Source organism: Podarcis raffonei, chromosome 6 (assembly GCF_027172205.1).
Source record: "Podarcis raffonei isolate rPodRaf1 chromosome 6, rPodRaf1.pri, whole genome shotgun sequence".
NCBI classification, from domain to species: domain Eukaryota; kingdom Metazoa; phylum Chordata; class Lepidosauria; order Squamata; family Lacertidae; genus Podarcis; species Podarcis raffonei.
In genome coordinates this window covers 5,867,558-5,893,885 of record NC_070607.1, presented here as the reverse complement: position 1 = coordinate 5,893,885, position 26,328 = coordinate 5,867,558, and the positions used below count along the sequence as shown (strand labels likewise).

Sequence of the window (26,328 nt, the reverse complement as noted above, 5' to 3'; positions counted from 1 at the left end):
CGGAGCCCCGTTCGCACCCTGAGCAAAACGTAAGACGCATCTGTGCGTGCGCCGTTTTGAGTAACGCACTTTGTTACTTCTGGGTTGCCGCGAAGCGCAACTTGAAAACGCTCAACCTGAAGCACATTTAACCTGGGATATGACTGTATTCACTTTCTCTACATATTCTCCTCCCTCCTCCTAACAATATTTGTTAGAATGAGCTTCATGGAAAGAATACAGTGGAATGAGCTGGGTGGTAGAGTACTTCTGCAGTGGCAGAATTATGTGGGAAATTGCAGTCAAGCATAACTGCATGACAACTGGTTAGTATATGAAGGGGCTAAGACCACGGAGTTCTTTCCCTTGTCTTAAGTGGGTCACACACCCTTTTCTTCATATGGAAGTGGAGCTTCTTCTTCTTCCTCTTTTTCTCCATGTAACTGACAAAGAAAGACATGTCCAAGCTTAGAGCTCATGTTTGAAATCATCTTTCTGTATTTTCTACCCAAAGGTATTCTGCCTGTGTTCGCTTTGCTGCTGCTTGGATAAATGCATGAATCTGACCTTTGAATCTGCAAGTAAAGCATTTTTAACTTACTTAGCAGTGTGTGGTCTGTTCATTGCAACAGGGGCAGCGCTGGATGCAACTAAACAGGATATGAAAAGGGTCTCATGGCCTACATTCCCACGGTAAACTGCTGCTTTACTTTTGTAAGTTTAAACTCTGCTACTGGGGCTCTCCCCTGCTGGAGAGTGAGTTTAGGCCCACAATTTGAATCCAGGCACCCAGCCATTCTTTTGTTACGGTATTTACCCTCCTCCGCCCCCATCTGGTCACAGGGATTCATAACGTTTGATGTTTTACTTTGTTTGATGTTTAAATTTGCTGCAAGCCATCCAGGGTGGCTGGGGCAGCCCAGTCAGATGGGTGACATATAAATTATTATTATTATTATTATTATTAAAGGTAAAGGGACCACTGACCATTAGGTCCAGTCGTGACCGACTCTGGGATTGCGGCGCTCATCTCGCTTTATTGGCCGAGAGAGCCGGTGTGCAGCTTCCAGGTCATGTGGCCAGCATGACTAAGCCGCTTCTGGCGAACCAGAGCAGCGCACGGACACGCCGTTTACCCTCCCGCCAGAGCAGTACCTATTTATCTACTTGCACTTTGATGTGCTTTCGAACTGCTAGGTTGGCAGGAGCAGGGAGCTCACCCCGTCACGGGGATTCGAACCGCCAACCTTCTGATCAGCAAGTCCTAGGCTCTGTGGTTTAACCCACAGTGCCACCCGTGACCCTCTTATTATTATTATTGTTATTATTACCCTCCCACAAATTCAGGGTATAGGCAGTGGTGGTGAATATGTTTTTTCCCTATCAGCGCTCACCTCCATCAACAAAGCCCCAGAGATTTATTGTGTTAGGAAAGTGCGCATTGTCTCTATTTTCCGGTCCAAGAGTCTTTTCTACGGATTGGTTACATTCGGTGTGAGACTTTAATAATAATAATAATAATAATAATAATAATAATAATATTTATTTATACCCCACCCTCCCCAGCCAAGGCCGGGCTCAGGGCGGCTTACAAGCAATAATAAAAACAAGTTGAATGATTACAACTTAAAAACAAAATTAAAATACAACCTTAAAATATTGAAACATTAAAATATTAAAATGTAGCCTCATCGCAGGAGGAGAAGGAAAAGAAAAAAGAAAGAGACTTTAAATGTTGACTGCAGCATACGGAAAATTAATAAATGAACACAGAGAGAGAACCAACCCCAACGAGGGCGGCACAAAAAAAAGGTGTGTCACCACCCGCTCTCTTCTCCCCCAACCTTACGCAGGGATTTCTGGTTTTGCATTGCCAGAAGCGCCACCTCCCCCAGCAGCACGTGCGCGGACACCGCCGAAGGCTCCCTCGGCCGGCCAGTAGCCGGAGCCTGCCGCCGACGCGCAGCGACGTTTCCTGTTCCCTCCGCCTCCCCTTTCGAAGGCGGAGAAGGAACCCAGCCATATAGCGGCCGCTCCTGCCCTTCCCCGCCGCGGGGGGAGCTGCAAAAGCCGGAGCTGGAGGCGACGGCGCAGGCTGGAGAAGAGACGCGGAAACGCAGGTAGGCGCGCCGGGGACGGTGATGGAGGAACTCGGAGTGGGGCGAAGGGCGGCGAAGGGCCGGGAGAGGGGGCGCAGGTACCCCTCCTGAACCACCCCCAGGTCCCCGTCGAGAGGGAGCGATGGCGTGCGGGGAAGGGGAGAAGGGCGAAGGAAGCCCGTTGGCCGCCCCTTCCTCCTCTCCTGCTCGTGCGTAAAGGCTGAGCCCACCCGCGCCACCAGGAACCCAGAAGGGTATTTGCCGCCCCCTCTCTTTACTCACGAGTCAGCCCCTTTGGCTCCAGGGGGATTAATTGGCGAAATCAGTGTGCAAACGAGGATCAGAGGTCTGGCGAGGTTTCCGCGAGAGTCCTCAGGGTTTCCTGATCCCCGCACCATCGTTTTTCATGCACGGCCCATGGCGAGCGCATGTGGTCCTTTGGAACAGGAAGCTCAATGGAGGATGCGGATTTACTCGGAGTGAGGCATGGGAGGCAGAAACGGCTAGGGGGAAACCGGGGCAAAGGGCTTCCTTTTTTCCACCCGCCTTGGAGAATTATTTACGCAGTTTAAGCTTTATAGAATTTAATGGGGTTTTTTGTTTGTTATTTTTTAAGGTTGATTCCTCCCAAGAGGTTGCGGTTCGAAAATGAATGATTGTGTACCCAGAGTGGGGAAGATGTCAGAGGGGAGGGAGAAAACTTAGGCAACGATGAAAAGAGGGAAAACAGCAGCCAGTTGGTGGCACCTTAAAAAGTAACATATTTATGGTGGAAACAAAAAAATTTTTTCCTTCCAGTAGCACCTTAAAGACCAACTAAGTTAGTTCTTGGTATGAGCTTTCGTGTGCATGCACACTTCTTCAGATACACCGAAACAGAAGTTGCCAGATCCTTCTATATAGTGAGAAGGTGGGGAGGGGTATTACTCAGAAGGGTGGTGGGAATGGGTGATTGGCAGATAGCTGTGATGAGTCTGTTGACGACTCTTAACGACTGCAATAGGTCTTACAGGAAAAAGCAAGGGGTGAGAAGGTGAAAAATGGCTTTGTCATGTATAATGAGATAAGAATCCAATGTCTTTGTTCAGACCAGGTCTCTCCATGGTTTTAAGTTTGGTAATGAGTTGCAATTCAGCAGCTTCTCTTTCCAGTCTATTTCTGAAATTCCTTTGTAGTAAAACAGCTACTTTGAGATCTTGTATAGAATGTCCTGGGAGATTGTTCTCCTACTGGTTTCTCTGTCTTGTGATTCTTGATGTCCGATTTATGTCCGTTTATTCTTCGGCGTAAGGTTTGGCCTGTTTGTCCAATACAGAGATATATTTATTTATGGTGGGAGAGGCTTGCCTGACCGGACACCAGAGGCCACTTTTTATCAGGTGTGAACTGCTCCTATCATTTTCCCAGACTGAAGATAAGCAGTGGCATCAAATGACAAAGCAATGCAGAAAATACAGTCTGTGCTGATTTGATCCAAGCTTTAATTCAGTTGCCGGCAGCCTGTGGTTTTTTGCATTTTGTTGCCATTTTAGACCACTTCTTACCACACTTTCTCTCTCCATGCCAAACTGAGGATAACACTTCATGCGTCTATTCCAAGACAGCTTATGCACTGTTAATCTATTACTCTTTAAGGGTCATGAGTGGGGGCAGGGGATACCTAAGCTGCTCCCTTTCTTTCTCAGGAAATGGATCAGGAGGACCCTGGGGTAGATTAGAGGTCCTGTAATCCAAACCATTGGATATCTCTGACCCTGGAGGGTCCCCGAAGGATAGGAGATGGGAGACACTGGAGAAGGCAAGAGTAATAAGGAATGCTTTGCTGCTGGGTCACAAATGCAATTCAAAGCTGATGGGCTGGAGACACATTGATAAAAGAGATGTCTGGAGAAGTTATAATATAGCTCTTGGCTGAAGTACAGTAGTACCTTGGTTCTCAAACTTAATCCATTCCGGAAGTTCGTTCCAAAACCAAGGTGTTCCAAAACCAAGGCGTGTTTTCCCATAGAAAGTAATGCAAAATGGATTAATCTGTTCCAGACTTTGAAAAACAACCCCTAAAACAGCCATTTAACATGAATTTTACTATCTTAACAAGACCGTTGATCCATAAAATGAAAGCAATAAACAATGTACTGCAGTCACACAATCAATCAGTAGCTGAACTGGGTTCCACACAGTCACAGAAACAAAAAAAAAAAGCCACAAAAACAGCAAAATAAAGTTGTTTCAGCACCAAGGTGTTTGAGAACCAAGGTACCACTGTAAAGAGTTTTCATACAGTGGATAACTAGAGAAGCTTATGAGTGGGAACTGAACCTCTGAAAGGGGTTCTTCAAAAATCTGACGCAAAATGCTCATTCCCTTTCCACAGAGGAATTTATAGGGTAAGTGATTCTACAAATTGCAGAGTAACTTGCTCTTAGCCCATTTTCTTAAGGACTGCTGTCCTAAGATCTAGATTAATTTTGCTTTCCTGGAGTTCAAACCCTCTTTGTGATTGTAAATCCCCGGAGGTGGTAGATTTTGAGACCCCTGTCCCTCCTGCTCCTTTAAAAGTTCCTCTCTGTTTCTGAGGCGATGGCCAGCAGTTGTCCTTTTTATACCTGTTTTAGTCATTTGGAAATTCATCTAGTTTCTTGTTCCTAAATTATACACTGTCACATCCTTTTGTGGTTTGATCACATGGCACCCTATGACTACCAGTGCATTCTGTTACACTTATCCCTCCCTTGTTTCTCTAATATGCAGGTTTCCTGGAGTTCTTTCAACTTCTCTGGTTCTGATTGACTGAAAAATCCAAATGGTCTAATCTAGCACCTGCATCAAATTGGAGCTATCTCAAATCTTTGAAATGCCTTAAAAATAGACTTTTGTGGCTCTTAAAAATTAAATTGTAGTCAAATTTCCTTGTTTAAAAACAAAGCTGCTTTAAATGAAATTTGAATTCAAGGCAGGGGAGTTCAAAGTTTTCTTCCTTCTATGTAGGAAGCATCTGAATTACAAATGGGAAACTTTAATTAAATCAACTAATGCTGAGCTGGTGTGGTGTTGTAGTGACCATGGAACTGAACTACCATATTTTTTGCTCTATAAGACTCATTTTTTCCCTCCTAAAAAGTATGGGAAAATGTGTGTGCGTCTTATGGAGCGAATGCAGGCTGCACAGCTATCCCTCTTGCTGTTCTGGCTTCTGGGATTCGATTCAGAATATTTTTTTTCTTGTTTTCCTCCTCCAAAAACTAGGTGCGTCTTATAGAGCGAAAAATACGGTATATGGGCCGGGAAATCCCTGGTATAGATCTTGAGCCTGCCATGAGCTTACTTTGGAACCTTAGACAATCATCAGTCTCTTGCCCTTCACTTCTCATATGCAAGACATGGGGTAATAATACTGACCTACCTTAAAAGGTTGTAGAATAGGAGCAAGAAAATGTATGTGAAGTATTTTGAATATTCTAAAATGTTATTTTGATGGCTACATAATTGTTATAATTATAATAATTGGTCTTGAATTGAATCCATCCTGAACTAGACAGCACAGTGAATTTCCAGAAGTGATGCTAAATTCCACACGGCACCAGGAGTTCTGTGGTTGGGTCCTCCTGTTTTATTGATGTATGCATCCATCCATTTATATCCTGCATTTTAAAATGGGGCTATGGTTTCTGGTCGAAGCACCACCTCCAGAGGATGGAGGGTTCCCACATGCTGTTTTCCAAATATAAATCCCTCTCCTCACCCTAGTTGCTGGTAGCCTAGTGTGAAGTTAGAGCGCAGGTAGAAATGGCTAGTGGCACCTTTGCATCTCCAACATCTTGTTGTTTGAACGGAAAGCTGTGAGGCATGCAAAAACTCCTTTAAGCTCAGTTATTGCCCTTGGATTTTCTGTGTAAAGTGAATGTCTGTAGTTGGCAGTTAATGGAGGTATTGTAGTGAGTCAGATGGACCATTGTTTTATCTTCTTAATGTATGGCTACATTAGTAGTAACTGGGGCCACCTGGTTCTATAGCCTGACATGCAAGAGAAGTGGTTTTGATGAAACTGGGCTAAGGAACGTTCCACGTTGGCAGCTTTTATTTTTCTTAAAATATAGTTTAAGGGAGTCTTTTAAAAAAATAAAATGCAGATAAACCTGAGTCTGAGAAGACGAATTAAAATCAACAGACTTAAAAGTCAGTCGTAACCCTTGATTTCAGTGGGTGTACGGCCAGTGTGACTTGGTTAGATATAGCCTCTTGTTTTGACCTCAAGTTTCTAAAACGATTAAGTGATGCTTGGTAAACTATTCTGAATAATAATACTTGCAGATAAGTGTGGAGAGTCTGCTGAATGGAGTTTGACATCTATCATAAGCATAAAACACGACTCTTAAATAGGCTTGCAGTAAACCATTTGCCTGATTGCATGTGGCAAGTAAAAATTGCCTGTAGGGGAACTGGTGTACGTTTCCTATGGTAGGAAAGGTGAGATAGTGACCAAATATGCATGTCAATAACTTGTTTTCTCCTCCTCTTGTGGTAAGAGCTAACAAAGCTGGAAACCTTTAGTTACGTAATCACATTTTCTGGTTTTATCTGAACTAGGAATTTCTGGTTGCCAGCTTTGGAACAAACCAGCTTATTAAACTAGTGTCAAACTTTGACTTAATTAATATCCCGGTGTGTTCTGAGGTAGTTTTCTTATTTGGATGAGATAGAAAACTATTGTTATTTGGATGTTTTATGTTTTAATCACAGCTTGGGCAAAGGGCTTGTTCATGTTTTGCTGATTAAGCAAGGATCATCAGAATTGTCGGCAAAAAAGTGTTGTGTATGTGTGATTTATCCCTCTAAACTGATATATCACCTTAAACGCAAGGGCTGCAAGTGGTGAAATCTTACCTTTATGGAAGATTTCCTTTGACTGCATTAAAGGGACAAAGATAATGTCAGAAAACATTTCCTGCAACTTTTACCTTCATTAATACTCAACCGGAACAAGTCTTTTGAAAGATACAAGTTTAAGGCAGCCTTTTTAACCATACATCCTGATAATGTTGTTAGATTACAAGTCCCATCATTCCTAGCTAGGAAAACAAGTGGTCAGAGATTATGGGAGTTGTAGTCTAGCAACATCTGGGGACCCAACCAAGATTGAGAGTGGCTGGTTCAGAGAGTGAAGGGAACAGTTTGTGGTTTTGAACAAACCCTATCGTCTACTTTCACAACTTTCATCAGTCTGAAGTGGTGTATTTAGAAATGTTTTCTGGCAGCCAGGATGCCTAGGGACTTGTTTTGTAAAAGAAAGATTGAGAGAGCACTGAGGTTCTTAGAATGATTATAATTATACATCATATAATAAAGAACGATAAGTGCATGGTCATAAAAAGCTGAGGTACTTCATACAAGTAAATTTTGTCCTCTGCAGTGCGTTAGCCTGACACCATGGTGGGTGAAGAAAATATCTCCGTAAGGAATCGCCGATCAACTTATGAGACTGCAGAAGAGAAAGAAGACTTGTCAAAGAGGCATGAAGCAGACTGGTCTTTCCCACAATCAAGCAATGGTGAGATTTCTTCATCAGTAACTGCAGAGATCTTACCTGATTTAGCAGATGAAATGATAAGCAGTGACATGATTTTAAATCTGCATGTGAACAAAAGATCTGAAGTAAATATGAATCCAATTGTTTCCAGTGTTCACCATGTTCAGTGGGTTTACTCTGAATCAAATTTTGTTGACTACAACCCAGTGCATGTATCTTTGGAGGTGTAGTTCAGCGTGGTACTCAGCCAGTTTTGCGCGTGTTTGCCTTGTGCTAATGACCTTAGCACTGTGTTTGTTCCCTGACTAGTTTTCTTTTAGCTGTGTACCAAATTTGTGAAGCCAGCGGAGGGGATTCTTCTAGAGAACTAGTATGACCTGACTAGGAAATGTATCTATACTTAAATTATCTGTGTTGTAGTTTTTGTTTCAACAGCTACCAGATATTTGCCTCAAGGTGTGAATACTCGCATTCATTGCTAAGCTTGTTTACTCAAATTCAAGCTGGGTGTGAAACTGCCTTCTACTGAGTTGGACCAGCAGTTCATCTCACCCAGTACTGCTTACTCAGACAGGCAGTTGCTCTTCAGGCCATGTTATTGTGGCCGGGTGGGATTCCACCAAGTCTTTGTGTGTGCAGAATGAGGTCCACTCGCCCAACCAGCCTTTCCCTGCCTGCGGGCCTTAGGTTGTCGATCCCTGGTGTAGATGCAATGATGAGATTTCTTCATCAGTAACTGCAGAAATCCTATCTGAATAAATAAAAGATTTTATCAGTGGATTTATTTTGAATCTGCAAATGAACAAAAGTTCTGAAGTACAGTAAATACGAATTCTTCCTCCGTTCTTAAATAATGGATTGTTTCCAGTGTTCACCATGTCCAATGGGTCTACTATGAGTAAAACTTTGTTACAACCCAATACATGTATTTTGGCTTTCCAATCTTTCTGGACCTGTTGGCACATCTGTAAAGTGGGTTGATTGTTGTGTTGCTACACACACCCTACGTCAATGCACATCTTGTAAACTATTTTATCATTTGTGATAGGAAAAAATGCTGCTTTCAAGCCAAGTTTTGGTGTGTGGGTTGTGGGTGTGTAATATTGGGGGTGCCTGGGATGGCCTCTGCTGACTCGTGCACTTAGGGTTGTCATATCGATGACCACTGGATTCTAACCATAGCTGAGAACTCAAATGACAAATTGAGTTATGATGAATTTGCGTAGCTGGCAAATTGTGTTTTCAAGCTGCTCCTGTTTTCTAGCCTCACAGCACTCAACATTGTAAGCTCAGTCCTGTTTGAAAGCTCAGACCCTGTCTCCAGGGAACAGGACCTTTGGGAGGCTGAGCGATGGCCCTAATTGTGGTCTGTCAATCTCCAAAAAATGCCAAACCATCTTTATATTTCCTTAGCCATGGGTTGGCATGACGTCTGGAGTGAGCCAAAAGAGGCTTTTTTCCTGGATTGGTTGATCGATTATTTATTTATTTATTTATTTATTTATTTATTTGACCACTTATTCCTAAGTGGGCCTAACTTATTATTAAGCGGCCCTGTTCTTAATTTAGCACCTTTTTTGTTTTTTGTTTTTTTATAATAATATTTATTACTTTTCCAACAATTTAAACACTACAAAAAAGAACAAAAGAAGAAGAAAGAAAAAAAAGAACAATACAATACAAAAACACTGCATAACACTAACACATTTAACTAACAAAACAAAACAAAAACAGTTTAAAACACATCAAACTATTTCAATATCTTATCTTTCATTCACTTATTTCAATGACTTCCTTACACCTCCCTTTTTGTATTCCACTTCTGTTAATTGTTTCAGCAATTCCTTTCCATCTTCCTCTGTTTTCTATCCTATACAGATAGGTAGCCGTGTTGGTCTGCCATAGTCAAAACAAAAATTTTTTTTCCTTCCAGTAGCACCTTAAAGACCAACTAAGTTAGTTCTTGGTATGAGCTTTCGTGTGCATGCACACTTCTTCAGATACACTGTGTATCTGAAGAAGTGTGCATGCACACGAAAGCTTATACCAAGAACTAACTTAGTTGGTCTTTAAGGTGCTACTGGAAGGAAAAAATTTTTTTGTTCTATCCTATAATTATCTTAACACATTCTAACCTTATTTTTTCCTTTAATATTCTATTAATCTATTTATACTTAATTCCTTATAGCATTTCTACTAAAGCCATGTAACTTCCTTCCAACATTCTTCTAACATTCATTAATTTTACAGTATTTCAGTAAATAATCTTTAAACTTTTTCCAGTCTTCTTCCACCGACTCTTCTCCCTGGTCTCAGATTCTGCCAGTCATTTCCGCCAGTTCCATATAGTCCATCAACTTCATCTGCCATTCTTCCCGGGTGGGTAAATCTTGTGTCTTCCAATAAATTTAGCACCTTTTTTGGTTCGGATAAAAGGTCTAACGAGTTAAAAAAATCCAAGCCTGAAGTGAAGAATCTGCCTTGGTTCGCATCATGTTTTATGTCATTTCTTGGGTTTTTGGGTAGAAAGAAGCCTTCATGGAAACGGAATGTTCTGCCCCTGGAGTTTGATAGGGGATTGGGCTGGTGTACCACTAAAGATAATATGCAAGGGTATGTGTTCCTGGAAGGGCTTTGAAAATGCCTTTGTCCTTCTCTCAAATAGTGTTGGATTTCAGCTGTGACTAATCTGTCTTGAGGAAAGCATGTGGGATCTTTGTCTTGTAGTCCGGGACTTGCAAGGCCGTGGTAATTTCCAAAGGTGGAGGTTACTCCAGGTCATTCCTTAGTTTTGCAAACACAAATGATATGTCAGAAGAATGAATGTGCAGGGGGAAATTGAAGCTGAGGAGGAAGAGGACATAGTTGGTTAATATTAAACAAAGGCTCATTTGTTTTTTTCTTTGGAAAGTTACTTTTCTTTCTCGTTTCCCTCCTGCCTTTCCCATCCGTTCAGTGGCTTGTCATTACTATTTACATATGTCACAATTTATCGTTATGTTATTTTTAGCCTGCTTTTCAGGCAGTGGGGGCTCCCAAAGTAGCTTTCATACACTCCTCAATTAAAAGTGAGCGTCAGTGAAACACTGTTAAAATGACCACAAACAGCTAATCAAATATTAAGAGAAAGTATAGGTAAGTCTTTTTATATAACTCATTAAAGCCAGAGTTTCCTTAATGCTTGGATTATACTATAAACACTTTGGCAAAGAAGAGAGATATGTGATGTTCCTTCAGATAATGCTGTGTGTTGCACGTAACTTTTCAACTTGGTACTCTGCCAACTCTGAGCGTGTTTGCCTTGTGCTAATAATCTCACCTTAGCACTGTATTTCCCCCCTTAACTGAATAGTTTCTCTTTTAGCTGTGCTTCAGCTCTGTGAAACCACTGTAGGGTATTCTCACTAGTGCTCTGGTTTTACCTGACCAAGATACAAATCCATAGCTCACTCATCTGCATTGTACTTTTTATTGAAAGAGGTACCAGACATTTGCCCCTGGGTGTGAATACTGGCATTCATTGCTAAACATGTTTACTCAAATTCAAGCTGGGTGTGAAACTGTCTTCTACAGTGGTACCTCAGGTTAAGTACTTAATTCGTTCCGGAGGTCCGTTCTTAACCTGAAACTGTTCTTAACCTGAAGCACCACTTTAGCTAATGGGGCCTCCCGCGGCTGCCGCACCGCCGGAGCACGATTTCTGTTCTCATCCTGAAGCAAAGTACTTAACCCGAGGTAATATTTCTGGGTTAGCGGAGTCTGTAACCTGAAGCGTATGTAACCTGAGGTACCACTGTACTGAGTTGGACCAGCAGTTCATCTGACCCAGTACTGCTTACTCGTGACAGGCGGTTGCTCTTCAGACCACCTTATTGTGAACGGGTGGGATTCCACCAAGTCGTTGTGTGCGCAGAATGAGGTCCACTTGCCCAGCCGGCCTTTCCCTGTCCCGTAACGCATCAATCTGCTCTGGAGAGTTGGGGGAGTCTCCTCAGAACAGGTTTAGGGGTCATGCAGGGGGAAGAGAGAAGGGAAAGTGTCATTGCACGAGTGAACCTCATACCCCACAGACATACCCTACTTAGCACTAGGTTGAATTCCACCCATCATTTGCAACTGGGGATGCCAGATCTTGAACCTGGGGTTTTCTGCTTGCAACACATGCATCTTCCAATGACCTGAGCTGTGCCCCACTTTCCAGGTCCCTCTGTCAGGTGTACTCTCTGTCTGGGCTCAGTAGACTGTATATGGGTTGGACTCACCACCCCATTCGCAAAAGAGGACACCATTTTGCATGTGCTTTATGTCATATTCCAACTTATGTCCCACTCTGGGTGGGGTGGAGACCTGAAAAAATAGGTTAGGGGCTAAACACAAGTAATAAGATGTCAAACAAACAAAATGTAAGCTTCCTCCAGAAATGTATTTTCATACTAGGCAAAGTTTGACTTGTTGAGTTTCTGCAGGGAGAGTATTGTGCCTGAGAAAGCATCAGCTACAACAGCTCCAGTCTCTTGTGGGAAGGAATTTAAGGATGTGGGGGGTGGGTGCAGTTAAGCAGATTGCAACAACAACATGGGGTGTGTGATCAATTGCTTTTCCACCCTGGGAGTGGTTGTTGCTGGTGTGAACACTTACATGGGTATATTCACGTCAAAGGCTAACCACTTTTTTAACTCAAGTAAAGAAAAGAGTTGTCATGTGACCTGGAATAATAACCTTGCTATAATGATTTAAACTTCATAACTAACAAGAAATACTGATGGGATGCCCTGGTTGCTTTTTGTCAGTTTAATTCTGAGTTTATCCAAGTATATTGTTTCCAATTTGAACCATTTTGTCTCATATAGCAAGCTAAATAATTCACATAGCAAGTTCTTCATTTAGCAAACCAGCAGTTTAAGCACAACCACAGCCATTACCTGCACCTTCTTTCATACTTAAGAGCACCTCAAAACCAAGCTAAAGGGAAATTCATTAATAAAAGGGATCTTTATTTATCCTTTAGTAATATGAATGTTCCCTTCACTAGTTTGGGCTGGAATTTCATTCAACATGTGCCCACTAAACTGATAGAAAGGTCAAGAGTTTCTTCTTAGTGATGATGTAATAATAAAATAGACCACGGGTTCTGCAGTTTGTCACACTGGTTTAGTGACTCATTTCTGACAAATCTGGAAGAACATTAGTCAATTCAACTTTCTGTCCTGTGGTTCCATCCAAGTTTGGCAATAGGTTGACTATGCAGTCTTGCATTACAGAGTTTGAATTATATATACACGACATGTAGCACATATTAACGCTGACCTGGCACAAAAGCCCATTCTGTATGTACTATCTGGGTTGCTGGTGTAGATCAGGCATCGGCAACCTTTCCTTGCCTCGGGCCGGTGTCTCCAGCGATGATCATGCGGAGGGTGGGGGAGCACGCGCACGGGCGTCCTCCAACCCAGATCTGCACCGGAGATGGCATTTGTGCACGCATACAGGCACTCCAGGGGCGCGGGTGGTGCTGTGGGTTAAACCGCAGAGCCTAGGACTTGCTGATCAGAAGGTCGGCGGTGAGCTAGCAGTTCAAAAGCACGTCAGAGTGCAAGTAGATAAATAGGTACCGCTCTGGCTGGAAGGTAAACGGCATTTCCGTGTGCTGCTCTGGTTCGCCAGAAGCGGCTTAGTCATGCTGGCCACATGACCCGGAAGCTGTACGCCAGTTCCCTCGGCCAATAGAGCGAGATGAGCGTCACAACCCCAGAGTCAGTCATGACTGGACCTAACAGACGTAACTCCAAGCCTATTTCCAGTGCACATCCGGTTCGGAGGAGGCCCATGCTCATACGCACAAGCTATTTTTGGTGCTCCTCCGCAGAGGTGGGTCCCCGCGCCATGCCGGTAAGAGCGGGCAGGGCGGCGGGGGTCACCATGGGCCGGATAAACCCATAAAGCCTTATCCAGCCCGCGGGCCTTAGGTTGGGGATCCCTGGCGTAGATGCAATGATGAGATTTCTTCATCAGTAACTGCAGAAATCTTATCTTATTAACTATAAGGTTTTATTTTTGAATCTGCAAATGAACAAAAGTCCTAAAGTATAATAAATACGAATTCTTCCTCAGTTCTTAAATAATGGATTGTTTCCAGTGTTCACCATGTCCAATGGGACTACTATGAGTAAAACTTTGTTACAACCCAATACATGTATTTTGGCTTTCCGATCTGTTGGCACATCTGTAAAGTGGATTACCGTATTTTTCGCTCTATTAGACGCACCAGACCATAAGACACACCTAGTTTTTGGAGGAGGAAAACAAGAAAAAAAAAATTCTGAATCTCAGAAGTCAGAACAACAAGAGGGATTGCTGCGCAGAGAAAGCAGCAATCCCTCTTGCTGTTCTGGCTTCTGGGATAGCTGCGCAGCCTGCATTCGCTCCATAAGACGCACACACATTTCCCCTTACTTTTTAGGAGGGAAAAAGTGAGTCTTATAGAGCAAAAAATACGGTAATTGTTCACACCCTACGACAAAGCACATCTTGTAAACTATTTTATCGTTTGTGATAGGAAAAAATGCTGCTTTCAAGCCAAGTCGGTGTGTGGGTTGTGGGTGTGTAATATTGTGGGTGCCTGGGATGGCCTCTGCTGACTCGTGCACTTAGGGTTGTCGTATCGATGACCACTGGATTCTAACCATAGCTGAGAACTCAAATGACAAATTGAGTTATGATGAATTTGCGTAGCTGGCAAATTGTGTTTTCAAGCTGCTCCTGTTTTCTAGCCTCACAGCACTCAACATTGTAAGCTCAGTCCTGTTTGAAAGCTCAGACCCTGTCTCCAGGGAACAGGACCTTTGGGAGGCTGAGCGATGGCCCTGATTGTGGTCTGTCAATTTGAAAATAAAACCATGTATTTACATAACTCTCCTCCTTCGTTCTGGGTGCATGTAATGTTCTCTTTATTTTTCGGTCTTGAATTTAAAGATTTTCCTACCCCGGGCCATTTTATGATAAAAGCGTAGGCATACCTTTCTGAATGCTTTTTTTAATGAGAGGAATGTCAAGAAGAACCATCTAACTGCAATTCTGCAGAAACAATTTTGTTTCTGTTTTCAGAAAAACTTATTTCTATGCATTGTACACTCGTGTTGTCACAGTTGAATGTCTTGTGTGCACCGTCTCTGCCGTCTTGCTCTCACTTGGTTAGTGAACTGGTGCCTGGGCTGTACCATTTGAGGGTGCAGGGGCCAAGCGGTGCATGGACAGTTGAATCCTACAGATGTCCGGCAGGTGGCCAAGCTAGAATCCTTCTCCCTAGCGCCTCCTGGGGTTTTTTAGTATTTGGGTAGATATGTTTAAATGACCTGCCGCAATTAACTACAGTTTTAATGCACTCCAGGAAGGGAATCCTTGGAAATTGGAATAGGTTGTACATATTTCCTTTTGGTCAGTAGCGGACAACTAATACAGGTACATCTGGGCGGGGGAATAAGTGAAAGTTTTGGGGGCTAGTAACTTTTGTGGACTTATTTGCAGCACTGATTTTAAAATACCGTATATACTAGAGTATAAGCCAACCCGAATAAAAGCCGAGGCACCTAATTTTAGCACAAAAAACTGAGAAAACTTATTGACTTGGGTATAAGCCTGTTCACCACACCACAAACCTGGTGGCGGCAGCGGTGGCGGAGGCAGGACCAACAGCGAGAAACGGCTCCTTTCGGGCCACTCATCCCTTCGCCGCCGCCCACCTCACTTGAGTATAAGCCGAGGGGGGCTTTTTCAGCATAAAAAATGTGCTGAAAAAATCGGCTTATACTCAAGTATATACCGTACTTTAAATTTCCAGTTTGCATACTTTTCCTGTTTTGCCTTTCATACTTGTAGAAAACTTATACCCAGTATTTATTGTCTTTATCATTTACATTACAATAACGATTTGTTTTTTTCTCTTAGGTCGTGTTGACATTGACCATTTGGTCACTCGAAAGATGCAACTTTTGGTGGAGGCTGAGGTAAACTTGTCTGAATTGTAGCTAATATGAGTTGACAAGGAGGAATCCCTAGATAGCAAAAAACCCCCACAAACCTCCCATCTGTGATGGATCTATGCATATTATGGGACTGTCAGAAATCCTAAATCCTGTAAATTGGGAGTCACTGAGTCTGGGACTGCTGAAAGATTTCCTCAAATGCAAAAATCGTAAACAATGCTCACTTTCCTGTGAGCTCTTTTAAACTATCTAATCATGCTTCCTGAGAATATCAAAACTAGGGCTTCTGACATTTTATTTTATTTGAACCATTACAGTCCTTTGTACTTTTATTATCCCCAACCCTTCAAATGTTCATGCTTTTCTCTGATGCCTTAGAAACCTTCAGCTGCTGTTGTAGGGCACAGGAGGCGGCTGGGCTGCTTTCCTCCTCTAGTCTGTTAGCAAGTGAGATGCTTAAGGAATTCATTCTTTGTGAATTCCAGTATGAATAACCTGATTTGGTTTGATCCCCGGAGGCACACTCCATTGTCTCTTGAGACAGATGGATGCCAACAATAACAACCTGATCTGCACCTCCTGGCCAGATTGAAACTTAAACCATTCACCCACTTCCACCTTTCTCAAATATTCCAGCTCTTCGTTAAGAAAGCATATCAAAATGCATTTAGAAATCTTGTGAAATGTGTGTTTAAATGCATTAAAAAAAAAAGCAGGACAAAAGAGAATTGTGAGTGCATGAGAAAGCAGATAAGTTCTCAGATATTTGCTGTTGTATGTGAAAAATAAAAGTTTTATTTTAAGAAGAAGAAAGTCTCACAGACTGGCTATCCATCACTAGCCAAAGCATTGCTGCTCATATTTAGTGCAGCTAGAGCCACAAGAGCTGCATATCCATGTTTTGGTAAACTGGGACTGGAAGGCTGTGGAATTAGGCTGTTCCGGCATGCTACTGCTTTGGACTGTAGGGAGGGTTCGCAGGTGGCTCTGAAGCTATTGCTGGTACCCTTTTGAGTCTTTGAACTTATCAGGAATTAAATAGTGGGAGGATGGTGGAGAAGCTTCCCTGGGAATCGGTTTATCCACCTACCAGCTACTCTCCTACTAGAGGAGAGCAGGATACATCTTCCTAGTTTCAGGTGGGGCAGCAGTGAAGCCCAACAGGTCTTACCAGCATGTCAACTGCCTCAGGGAAAAGGAGCTGCAAAGTACACAAAGTCCTTTCCTTTTGGGGCTGTGTCTGCAATATGTGAATGGATAACAGCAGGTGACCTCTTTCCCCAGGCAAATTCCCAGGGCTACATTGAAAGCAAGAACTCTGTTGTTGCTCAGGTGCTGTTTGCCCTGTGCAGCAGAAACCCTGTAGCTTGCTTTCCCTTCCCTTGGTTCTTTCTCTTTTTTATTTTTCACTCTCTCTTGGCATCATTCTTTGTTGACTGTGTGGAGCTTGGCAATGGCAGATCAATCAGCCCTTTAATTTGTAAACAAACAAACAAAACACCCTGTGCTTTCTGAACACCCTGCGCTAAGCAAAGCAGCCCGAAAACTTCCTATCACACTTGTTTGCTCTTCTTGCTTAATGTTAGCCATCCAGCTTCTGTTTTTTAATAACTCTGGAAGTACAAGAGTATTCCTCTCTGCTGTTGCTGCCCTTGCCCCTGCCACCCAAATAAAATGCCACATCAAAGCAATCTTAGTGCTAAACTTCTAAAAATGCGTGGGAAATCCTAAGTGAAATGTGTTTCCCTGTTTAATTTCTTTAGACATTCTTCCCTCCAATGGGAATAGTTGTGAGAGACCTTTTTCTTGGGTTCTGCTGGCCAGGACTCCACCTCTGAAGCAACTTCATTAAACTGTTAGCTGTTCCTTTTAAAAGAATATTTGTGTGTATGGTGCGGAGTTAACCAGAACTGAGCATTTTGTGAGTGATCATGGTGGCTTCTTATATCCTCTTCTTGGACTTTTCAGCTTTCCTTAAATTTAATAGACTAATAGAACATGTTTTGCATATGGTTGGTATTTGACTAGTATAACAAAAACAAAAAGCCCCTGCAGAACAAGTCAGTTTTCTGGTCAGATTTCTGTCAGATATGTTGAGTGAGTTTATTTGTAAGCAAGATGGGAGGCAGCTAGGTTAACTATGGTTTTCTTAGAAAGGCTCTGCAGTTGGCAACTTTGCTTCCTCATTCTTGGGGAGCTGCTGATAGGTGGTTTAAACCAGGAATGGGGAACCAGATGTTGCTGGACTAGGAAATCCCATCAGCGCTGACCATTGTCCCCACTGGCCGTGACTTTGACTGGGGTCCAAGAATATGTTGTCAGTTGTCAGGAAATGAGACACGTTCATGATTTGTTGTTAGCATGGTGTTAGGAAGTCAGCCTTGCATTTGAAGGTAAAGAGTAACATGCCATTTTAGCAGGCAAATTCCAGGCAATACTTATCAATTACAGTGGTACCTCAGGTTAAGTACTTAATTCGTTCCGGAGGTCTGTTCTTAACCTGAAACTGTTCTTAACCTGAGGCACCACTTTAGCTAATGGGGCCTCCTGCTGCTGTCGCACGCCAGAGCCCGATTTCTGTTCTTATCCTGAAGCAAAGTTCTTAACCTGAAGCACTATTTCTGGGTTAGCGGAGTGTGTAACCTGAAGCGTATGTAACCTCAAGCGTATGTAACCCAAGGTACCACTGTATACTTAAGGTGTTCTCTTTTCTATTCCTTCCTTCCTTCAAATTTTATCAGCAAATGAAGCCAGCTTTCATGCAGCGAATCGACAGCCACTTTACAGAATTCGTGAATGGCTTGATTGCAAAGTCCGTGCAGCTTGAGTCTTCGCCCCCTGCCTTCTCAGCCGTGTGCTCGGAGAAAGACGGTGGCTTCAAAAGCAAGTATGTTGGTTCTTGGCTGAGCCTGAAGCAGAGTCAATTTGTTGATTTCTCTTTCTTTTTTTAAAAAAACTACTCTGCTAAATATTTGTTCTTTTCACAGAGGATCAAGAGCACCTCCAGAACATGGGAAAGTTTTTGTTGCTAGAAAGTCTGTCTTGGAGTGAGTATGTTAATGAGATTGTAAATTTCACTAGTGCCCTTGCTAAAGTTAAAATTGCCTTCATCCAGTGGGTGGCTTATCTTCATATCTTGCTTCTTCCTCCCAGTGGATCCCATTCATTTTTATACTGTGTAGACTGAAAGCAGGTATTCCTAATCTTTGTAAGTGCTCCAGTCAATTGGCTACTGCACATCCCAGATTCTAACATGGATATGGCTGTTCTGTAGAAACTGATCTACAGACCAGAAGTGTCTATTGCTAAGCAATCCAGCCTCCTCATGAGTGGTCTGGTTCTCCAGTAAAGTTTGCGCCTATCTAGTAGTAAGGGCTTCACAATGAGCAAACAGGTGCCCTAACAGAACCAGGCTGGTCTGTCCATCTAGCCCATAATTATCTACTCTGACTGGCAGTGGCTTTCCAATGCTTATTGCACTGGCCTTTCCCATGGCAATTTACCTGATCTTTTTAAACTGGAGGCTGGACCCAGGACCTTCTGGAGGCCATCTGTCCCTGAGTTCCTCTTCCAAGGTGTAGCAAGAGCTTTATATGCAAATGCAAATATGTAACATTAAACTTTGGTACTACTGCTTGAGGAGTCTGGGAGGAAGAGGAGATACTAGTTAGAACTATCCATACTTGGAACTTCAGCTCTAAGCAAAGCAGTCTGTTGGAATTGTTCCTGAAAAGCACTTCAGTTTTGTCTGTTTTCCTTGGGAGCAGAATGCCAGATCCCCCTCCATTCTGGAAATCCATCACATTTCAGGGACACTGTCCTGCAGCACACAGGCTCAAGGTCTAGGCGAGCATTAAGATGTGCCTTGTTCCAACTCTGGTAGATAAGAATGTTATTGGTTGTTTTACTTGGCTCAGTTGAAGGTCCTATCAGGTTGTTGTTTTGTTCCAGAAGACGCCTACCAAGATATTTTGTTGATTTGGGAACAAAATTTCCAATACAGTCGTACGTTGGATCTCAAATGCCTTGGTTCCCGAACAAATTGGCTCCCAAACAATCGAAACCCGGAAGTGAGTATTCCGGTTTTCAGACGTTTTTGGGAGCTGAACGTCTGGCACGGCTTCCGATTGGGTGCAGGACGCTCTTGCAGTCAATCAGAACCTGTGCCTTGGTTTTCAACTGGTTCCGGGAGTCAAACGAACTCCCAGAATGCATTCTGTTCCAAACCCAAGGTGTGACTGTACTTGCAATTGTTTGGGCTTTCCTGATCCAAAACTGTTGTTTCTGCCAGCCGTTCTTTTGGGCCTTTTTCTTTCTTTCTTTCTTTCTTTCTTTCTTTCTTTCTTTCTTTCTTTAGTGTATTTTTATTTAGATCTTGTTAATAAAATATGGAAAACACAAACAAATTCTTGCTGCAAAACCAGACTTCACCATGTTAATCCAGAATGTATTTTTCAGTTTAAATTTTATTTCCTTCACCCCCAATATGTCAGTAAAACTCCAAGCCTCTATTCTTTAAGTCAGGGGCAGCCAATATGGTCCCCTCTAGATCAGGCTTCCTCAACCTCAGCCCTCCAGATGTTTTTTTGGCCTACAACTCCCATGATCCCTAGCTAGCAGGACCAGTGGTCAGGGATGATGGGAATTGTAGTCTCAAAACATCTGGAGGGCTGAGGTTGAGGAAGCCTGCTCTAGATGATGCTGGACTGCATCTCCCATCAGCCCCAGACAGCATAGCCAGTGGTCAGGGATGATGGGAATTGTAGTGTGGATGGCACCATGTTTGCTACGCTTACTTTAGGTGAAGGTTGTTAATCTTTGTATAAAATGCAGTGGATTTAGTGTTAACTTGTGTCATTTTCACACAGGCATAGTGTTCCACATAAAATACGAAAACCGTATTGGGGACTTTAAAAAATGCTTTGCAAGCTGTAAACATGCTGCTCCCATTTGGGAAATTGTTAAGTTCTTCTTGACTTCCTGTTTAATTACTTCATTTTCCAAATTCCCTTTTGCTAAATATAGAGAATAATTGTATGAGCAACTGCTGAACCAAAACTCCCTATCCTCTGGGATGTGAGACAAGGGCAACACAGTGGGAGACAGCTTCTTGTGACCCATGGGGCATAATCCACTAGGAAGTTATCCTGTGCAAGCCCCACATTAGAGGCTGAGGAATTACTGCAGTTTTGCAGCTTCCATTCATCTGAGCAGGAGAATTTCCCAGTGGGGTATACTCCACAAATAAGGGGTGTGTGCCTGTGTGCCACAGAGAGATTTTCTGTCTCTCCTGCAAAGTGTTCCTCAAGACAAGGCTGGTCATGATCCTAGTTACTTTGGTAGATGTAATGTGGAACCATCAACCAACAATATAGGTTTCTCACTTCTTTTATATACTGCCTAGGACAGGGGTCAGCAACCCACGGCTCCGGAGCCGCATGTGGCTCTTTTACACCTTTGCCGCGGCTCCGGGGCGGATACTAGCGAGGGGAGGAGGCGCATTGTGCGCCCCGACACTCCCCACTGTGGCGGCCGCTGTACTGGCTGTGACGTCGCATGGGGGCGGTGCGTGCGTTAGTCACGCACCGTCCCGATGTCACCTTCCCGCCCGCCCGCTACATTGTAAGGGGCATGTACGCTGGTCACTGCATTGAAAGGGGGCATGTAGGCTGGTCACTGTTTTGAAGGGGAGTGAAGAACACACACACACACAAAAAGGTAATTTGTTAATTTAACGTTTATTTCTATGAGGAGGAGTAATTCTGAGGGGTCAAACAAAGAAATAATTTAAACAAGTGACAAAAAAGTTATTTTTATAATGATGAGTTTTGCGGCTCCCAGGTTTTTTTCCTTCGGAAACAGGTCCAAGTGGCTCTTTTTGTCTTAAAGGTTGCAGACCCCTGGCCTAGGAGAACCCATGACATAATGGTACCTTGGCCTATGTAGGTTCAGCCCTGGATATGATACAGTCCTGTGTTCTCTAGGGCTCCTTTGGAGGCAGGGTGGGAGATCAATTTAATATTAAATGAATAAAAAGCACTGTAAACCTCTGAGACCCTAATATTTACATAGCATGGAGTGGGGATTACAAAAGGCTTCAGTCAGTGCAAAATGGCAGAATGTCTGCGTGAAATGAGGTCTGGAGCAGCTCTGTGGAGCTTCTGGCCTGTTCTGGCATCCTAATTTGACCCGCAAGGCCACCTTCCTCAAACTAGGTGCACCTGTGGGACAGGTAAAGATGTAGTTCCCTACTGAAAGCAGGTTTGCTGACACCACCAATCAGCTGATTGGCAGTGCCAATGAAGTCCTGTGCCTTTGCTTACGTGGTTTGCTTTCAAACCATGCAGGCACAGGAAACTGGGTTTGCAGGCACAGTTGACCATTGGTGCCTGCAATGCCTTGTCCCAGTTTTGATTTCAAACTGTATGGGCAGAGGAAAAGACTTGCCCTGATGTCATGGTTATGACAGAAGATTCACAGTTGAATGCTCCCCCCCTCCATCTGTCAGAATGGCCCATGGGGGCTGGGGGAACCAAAGCACTCAGCCTGCTGGTTCGAAACAATTCTAGAATCTCTTTGTCCTATGCAGCGGCACTTCTTCCCACGGTTAACACCCCCCCCCCCAAAAAAGTGGTGATGGTCCTATGTATGTTGACAGATGAATTTTGTAGGAAGTATTCAGAGAGATTGTACACTGAGAGTGCTCCCACATTACATTTGAAGGTGGAAAAACTTTCAACTCCTAAATTTAACCACTGGAAGTCCTGGACTTGCATCTGGATTTAGGGGAGTTCGTTGTCAAAGTGAAATGTTCTAATGTATTTCGTATACTTTTTCCCCCTCAGTGAGCTATTTGAAGTGGAACACATCCGGACCATATATCACATGTTCATCGCTCTCCTCATCTTGTTCATTCTCAGCACCCTCATAGTAGACTTTATTGATGAAGGAAGGTAGGAAAATATTGAAGGGATCAGCTGGAGTTTGTTTTCTGTGTGTTGGACTTGAGACATTTAATAGATAAGATAAACTTTATTCGCATTAGCCAACGGCCATAGCAACATAGGGACGCGGGTGGCGCTGTGGGTAAAACCTCAGTGCCTAGGACTTGCCGATCGTATGGTCGGCGGTTTGAATCCCCGCGGCGGGGTGAGCTCCCGTCGTTTGGTCCCAGCTCCTGCCCACCTAGCAGTTCGAAAGCACTCCTAAGTGCAAGTAGATAAATAGGTACCGCTTTATAGCGGGAAGGTAAATGGCGTTTCCGTGTGCTGCGCTGGTGCTGGCTCGCCAGCTGCAGCTTCGTCACGCTGGCCACGTGACCCGGAAGTGTCTTCGGACGGCGCCGGCTCACGGCCTCTAGAGCGAGATGAGCACGCAACCCTAGAGTCGGACACGACTGGCCCGTATGGGCAGGGGTACCTTTACCTTTATAGCAACATAAAACAAGCAATATATACAAATAAAAAGACAGCAATGGGTAAAAAGGGCAATCAAATGACCAAGTTTATCGTTCAGATAGTGGCCCTTAATCTCATTGCACATTTAATATTTGAACCAATGAAAACGTATTACTTTGGGTACAGGGAGGCGGAAGGGGGTGGAGAGAGTCCTGTTGCACAAGAGGGAATCCTTGCGGTGATGGGCTGCTTATTTAGAGTTGCGTTGAATATAAGCCTCAGTGTTTTATTGAAGAAACCCATCAGGCATTCAGATGATAATACCTCACCCATCTGCCTGAGTTTCCCCAGCTACTCTCAGTAGGTTACAGTAGGTTACAGCACATAGGAAAACAGCAAACATTAGAACCTTCCTGATACAGGGTGGCCTTCAGGTGTCCTCTAAAAGTTGTATAGTTCTTTATCTCCTTGACCATGGATGGGAGGGTGTTCTCCAGGGAGGGTGCCACTGCAGAGAAGGCCCTCTGCCTGGTTCCCTGTGAGTTCACTTCCTGCAGTGAGGCAACCACCAGAAGACCCTCAATGTCCAGGCTGAACAATAGGGGTAGAGATGCTCCTTCAGATATTCTGGTCTGAGGCCATTTAGGGCTTTAAAGGTCAGCACCAACACTTTGAATTGTTCTCGGAAACGTACTGGGAGCCAGTGAAGCCCCTTTAGGACCGGTGTTATATGGTCCCGGCGGCCGCTCCCAGTCACCAGTCTAGCTGCCGCATTCTGGATTAGTTGTAGTTTCTGAGTCATTGGTCAAAATCAAGCAGCACTTAAAATCCAAGTTCTGCATCCAAATTCTTGGAAGATGTGGAGCCCTCCCAGTACTAACTGAAGGGCTGCAGGCTATGCCACAATAACTACAAGTTTTCCCACATGCGTGTGCTTATCCAAGGGGTCCTGGATCTCTGTAGGGGTTGTATCTGTTTGTATCTCTGTGTTTGCTTTCTTGCTTTACACTGTTCTGTGCAGTATAAAACCTTAGGGTGTATACCTAAGTTCAGTATTTGTTTCATAAGATTTATACACTGCCTGATTCTAAAAGGAACCTCAAAGCGGTTTACGAAAGATAAAACAAGAAAACCATGAAAAAATCACAACCATACTCTAAAACATACAAAACTTAGAATACTAAAACAGATTAAAATTACCTCAACTTTCATTATAGAGTTCCTTAGCTGTTTCTGATTTAACCTGATGGAATATATATTTTAACCCAAGTATATGAATTAACTTTTTTGTGCTGTTGAATCTCTTTTGAAGGTTGGTGCTGGAGTTTGATCTCCTGGTCTACGCTTTTGGCAAATCTTCTGTCGTTGCTTCCACTTGGCTTTACATGTTCCTGTCCACCCTGACTGTGCCCTATGGGCTCTTCCTGCTGTGGGCCCAGGGCTACCATGGTTCCTCCCACAAGACAATCCGCTCCGCTTTCTTTGGGGGTCTCTTCATGATCTTCCAGATATTTGGGCTTGGAGTGGGACCAGCTTACATAGCCGTTGCTTACAATTTACCACCAGCCTCTGCTTTCATAGTGATACTTGAGCAGGTGAGTTTCATGTAGAGAGCTGGTTTCTTCTGGATGTAGCTAAAGGTCATTTCACAAAGCTTAAATTAGCAAAATGCTGCTTTATGCCAGGATTTGAGTCCTTAGCTAACCTGTAATTTTGTGTACACATTCTACTTTTGCTTCTGCCTGACTTGGGGAAATATTAATGGTGACAAGTTTTCATTTTTTCCAAGAGATTGAACCTAAGGGTGTTAGAAATGGTCAGATGCAAAAAGAAGCTCACCATAATTCTTAAGGTCTAGTAGCTACTTCTGTTTTCAGATACACTGATGGTTTATAAACCACTAATAACTTGCTGCAAACACCCTCTTTTTGAGCACGATGAAGGAGAGAGTAATGCCAGTACAACTGGAAGCATTCTTGGAGGATACTTGATTATCTCGGCCTCTTGCATTCTGGGTGCTGACCTGGTTCGAGACTGAATCTGCTTTGGTCTCCCTGCTCAGAGAATTGTAGAGTTGGACGGGGCCCCAAGGGTCATCTAGTCCAACCCCCTGCAATGCAGGAATCTTAGCTAAAGCATCCATGACAGATGGCAATCCAGTGTCTGCATTAAAGCCTTCATGGAAAGAGATTGCACAACCTCCTAAGGGAGACCATTCCACTATCAAGTAGCTCTTATTGCCAGAAAGATTTTTCTGATGTTTAGTCCGAAACTCCTTTCTTGTAACTTGAACCCATTGGTTCAAGTCCTGCCCTCCAGAGCAGGGAAAAACCAAGCTTAGCTCCATCTTCCATGTGAAAGCCCTTGAGATATTTGAAGATGGCTATCATACCTCCTTACTCTCCTCTTTTCCAGGCTAAACATACCCAGCTCCTTCAACCGTTCCTCATACATACAGCTGGGCTTCTAGACCTTTGATCACCTTAGTTACCCTCCTCTGCACACATTCCAGCTTGTCAATTTCCTGCCTAAATTGTGGTGCCCAGAATTGGAAACAGTATTCCTGTTGTGGTCTGACCAAGGCAGAATAGAGTGCTACTATTACTTCCCTTGATCAGGACGTTATACTTTTGTTGATGCAGCCTAGAATAGCATTAGATTTTTTTGCTGCTGCCGCACACTGTTGACTCATGTTAAGCTTGTAGTCCACCAAGACTCCCAGATCCTTTTCACATGATGGATCATCTTTAGCAAAAGAGGTGCAGGGGAACTGTGACTCTTGGTTATCTTACTCAATCTCTCAGCAGCTTTTTATACTATTGACCATCGTATCCTTCTGGACCATCTCTCCCTTAATTGCAAGATGTCAAGTACATTTTATGTGTTACTCCACTCCTTTAGGTGCGCCTGCTGATGAAAGGCTACTCTTTCATTAGGGAAAATGCTCCTCGAATACTTTCCTTTACACCACAGAAGACAAGTAAGTGACTGTTTTCTACAATAATTGTACAGCTGTGGGGATGAAGGCACCCTCCCTTCTTCCTGTTCTGAGAGTTGGGTTCTGTGACATGGAGACAATTCAAAGACCTGTTCTAGTTTAGAAGAATGTATGTATGGGCCTCCCCATGTTTTGCAAGATTACCAATACCATGCAGCTTGTCAGTCTTCTAATGCTTATTGGAATAGGAGTACACATCTTGCAAAGGAAATAAGAGAATCCTGGTTTAGTGGAACAGGGGAAAGTGCTCTGACAATAGGGGGCTTATTTGGGGTGGGAGGGCGTTAAACCTGGGGTGGACTAGAGATGAGGGGCTTGTCACAGACTTGCCTTACTCATTGGGGGG

General features: G+C 43.5%; 1 protein-coding gene across 1 annotated transcript in view; it reads left to right on the top strand.

Annotated features, from left to right (window-relative positions):
• Nucleotides 1-1,971: 1,971 nt before the first annotated feature.
• LOC128415270 (sterol O-acyltransferase 1-like) overlaps nt 1,972-26,328 on the top strand; it is a 35,464-nt gene continuing 11,107 nt past the window's right edge. The window contains exons 1-8 of the mRNA XM_053391286.1: nt 1,972-2,099; nt 7,489-7,626; nt 15,550-15,608; nt 18,329-18,474; nt 18,575-18,634; nt 22,433-22,540; nt 24,297-24,579; nt 25,886-25,964. Of these exons, the coding sequence (XP_053247261.1) occupies nt 7,506-7,626; nt 15,550-15,608; nt 18,329-18,474; nt 18,575-18,634; nt 22,433-22,540; nt 24,297-24,579; nt 25,886-25,964 (856 nt within the window). The 5' untranslated portion in view covers nt 1,972-2,099; nt 7,489-7,505. The remainder of the gene's footprint in view (nt 2,100-7,488; nt 7,627-15,549; nt 15,609-18,328; nt 18,475-18,574; nt 18,635-22,432; nt 22,541-24,296; nt 24,580-25,885; nt 25,965-26,328) is intronic.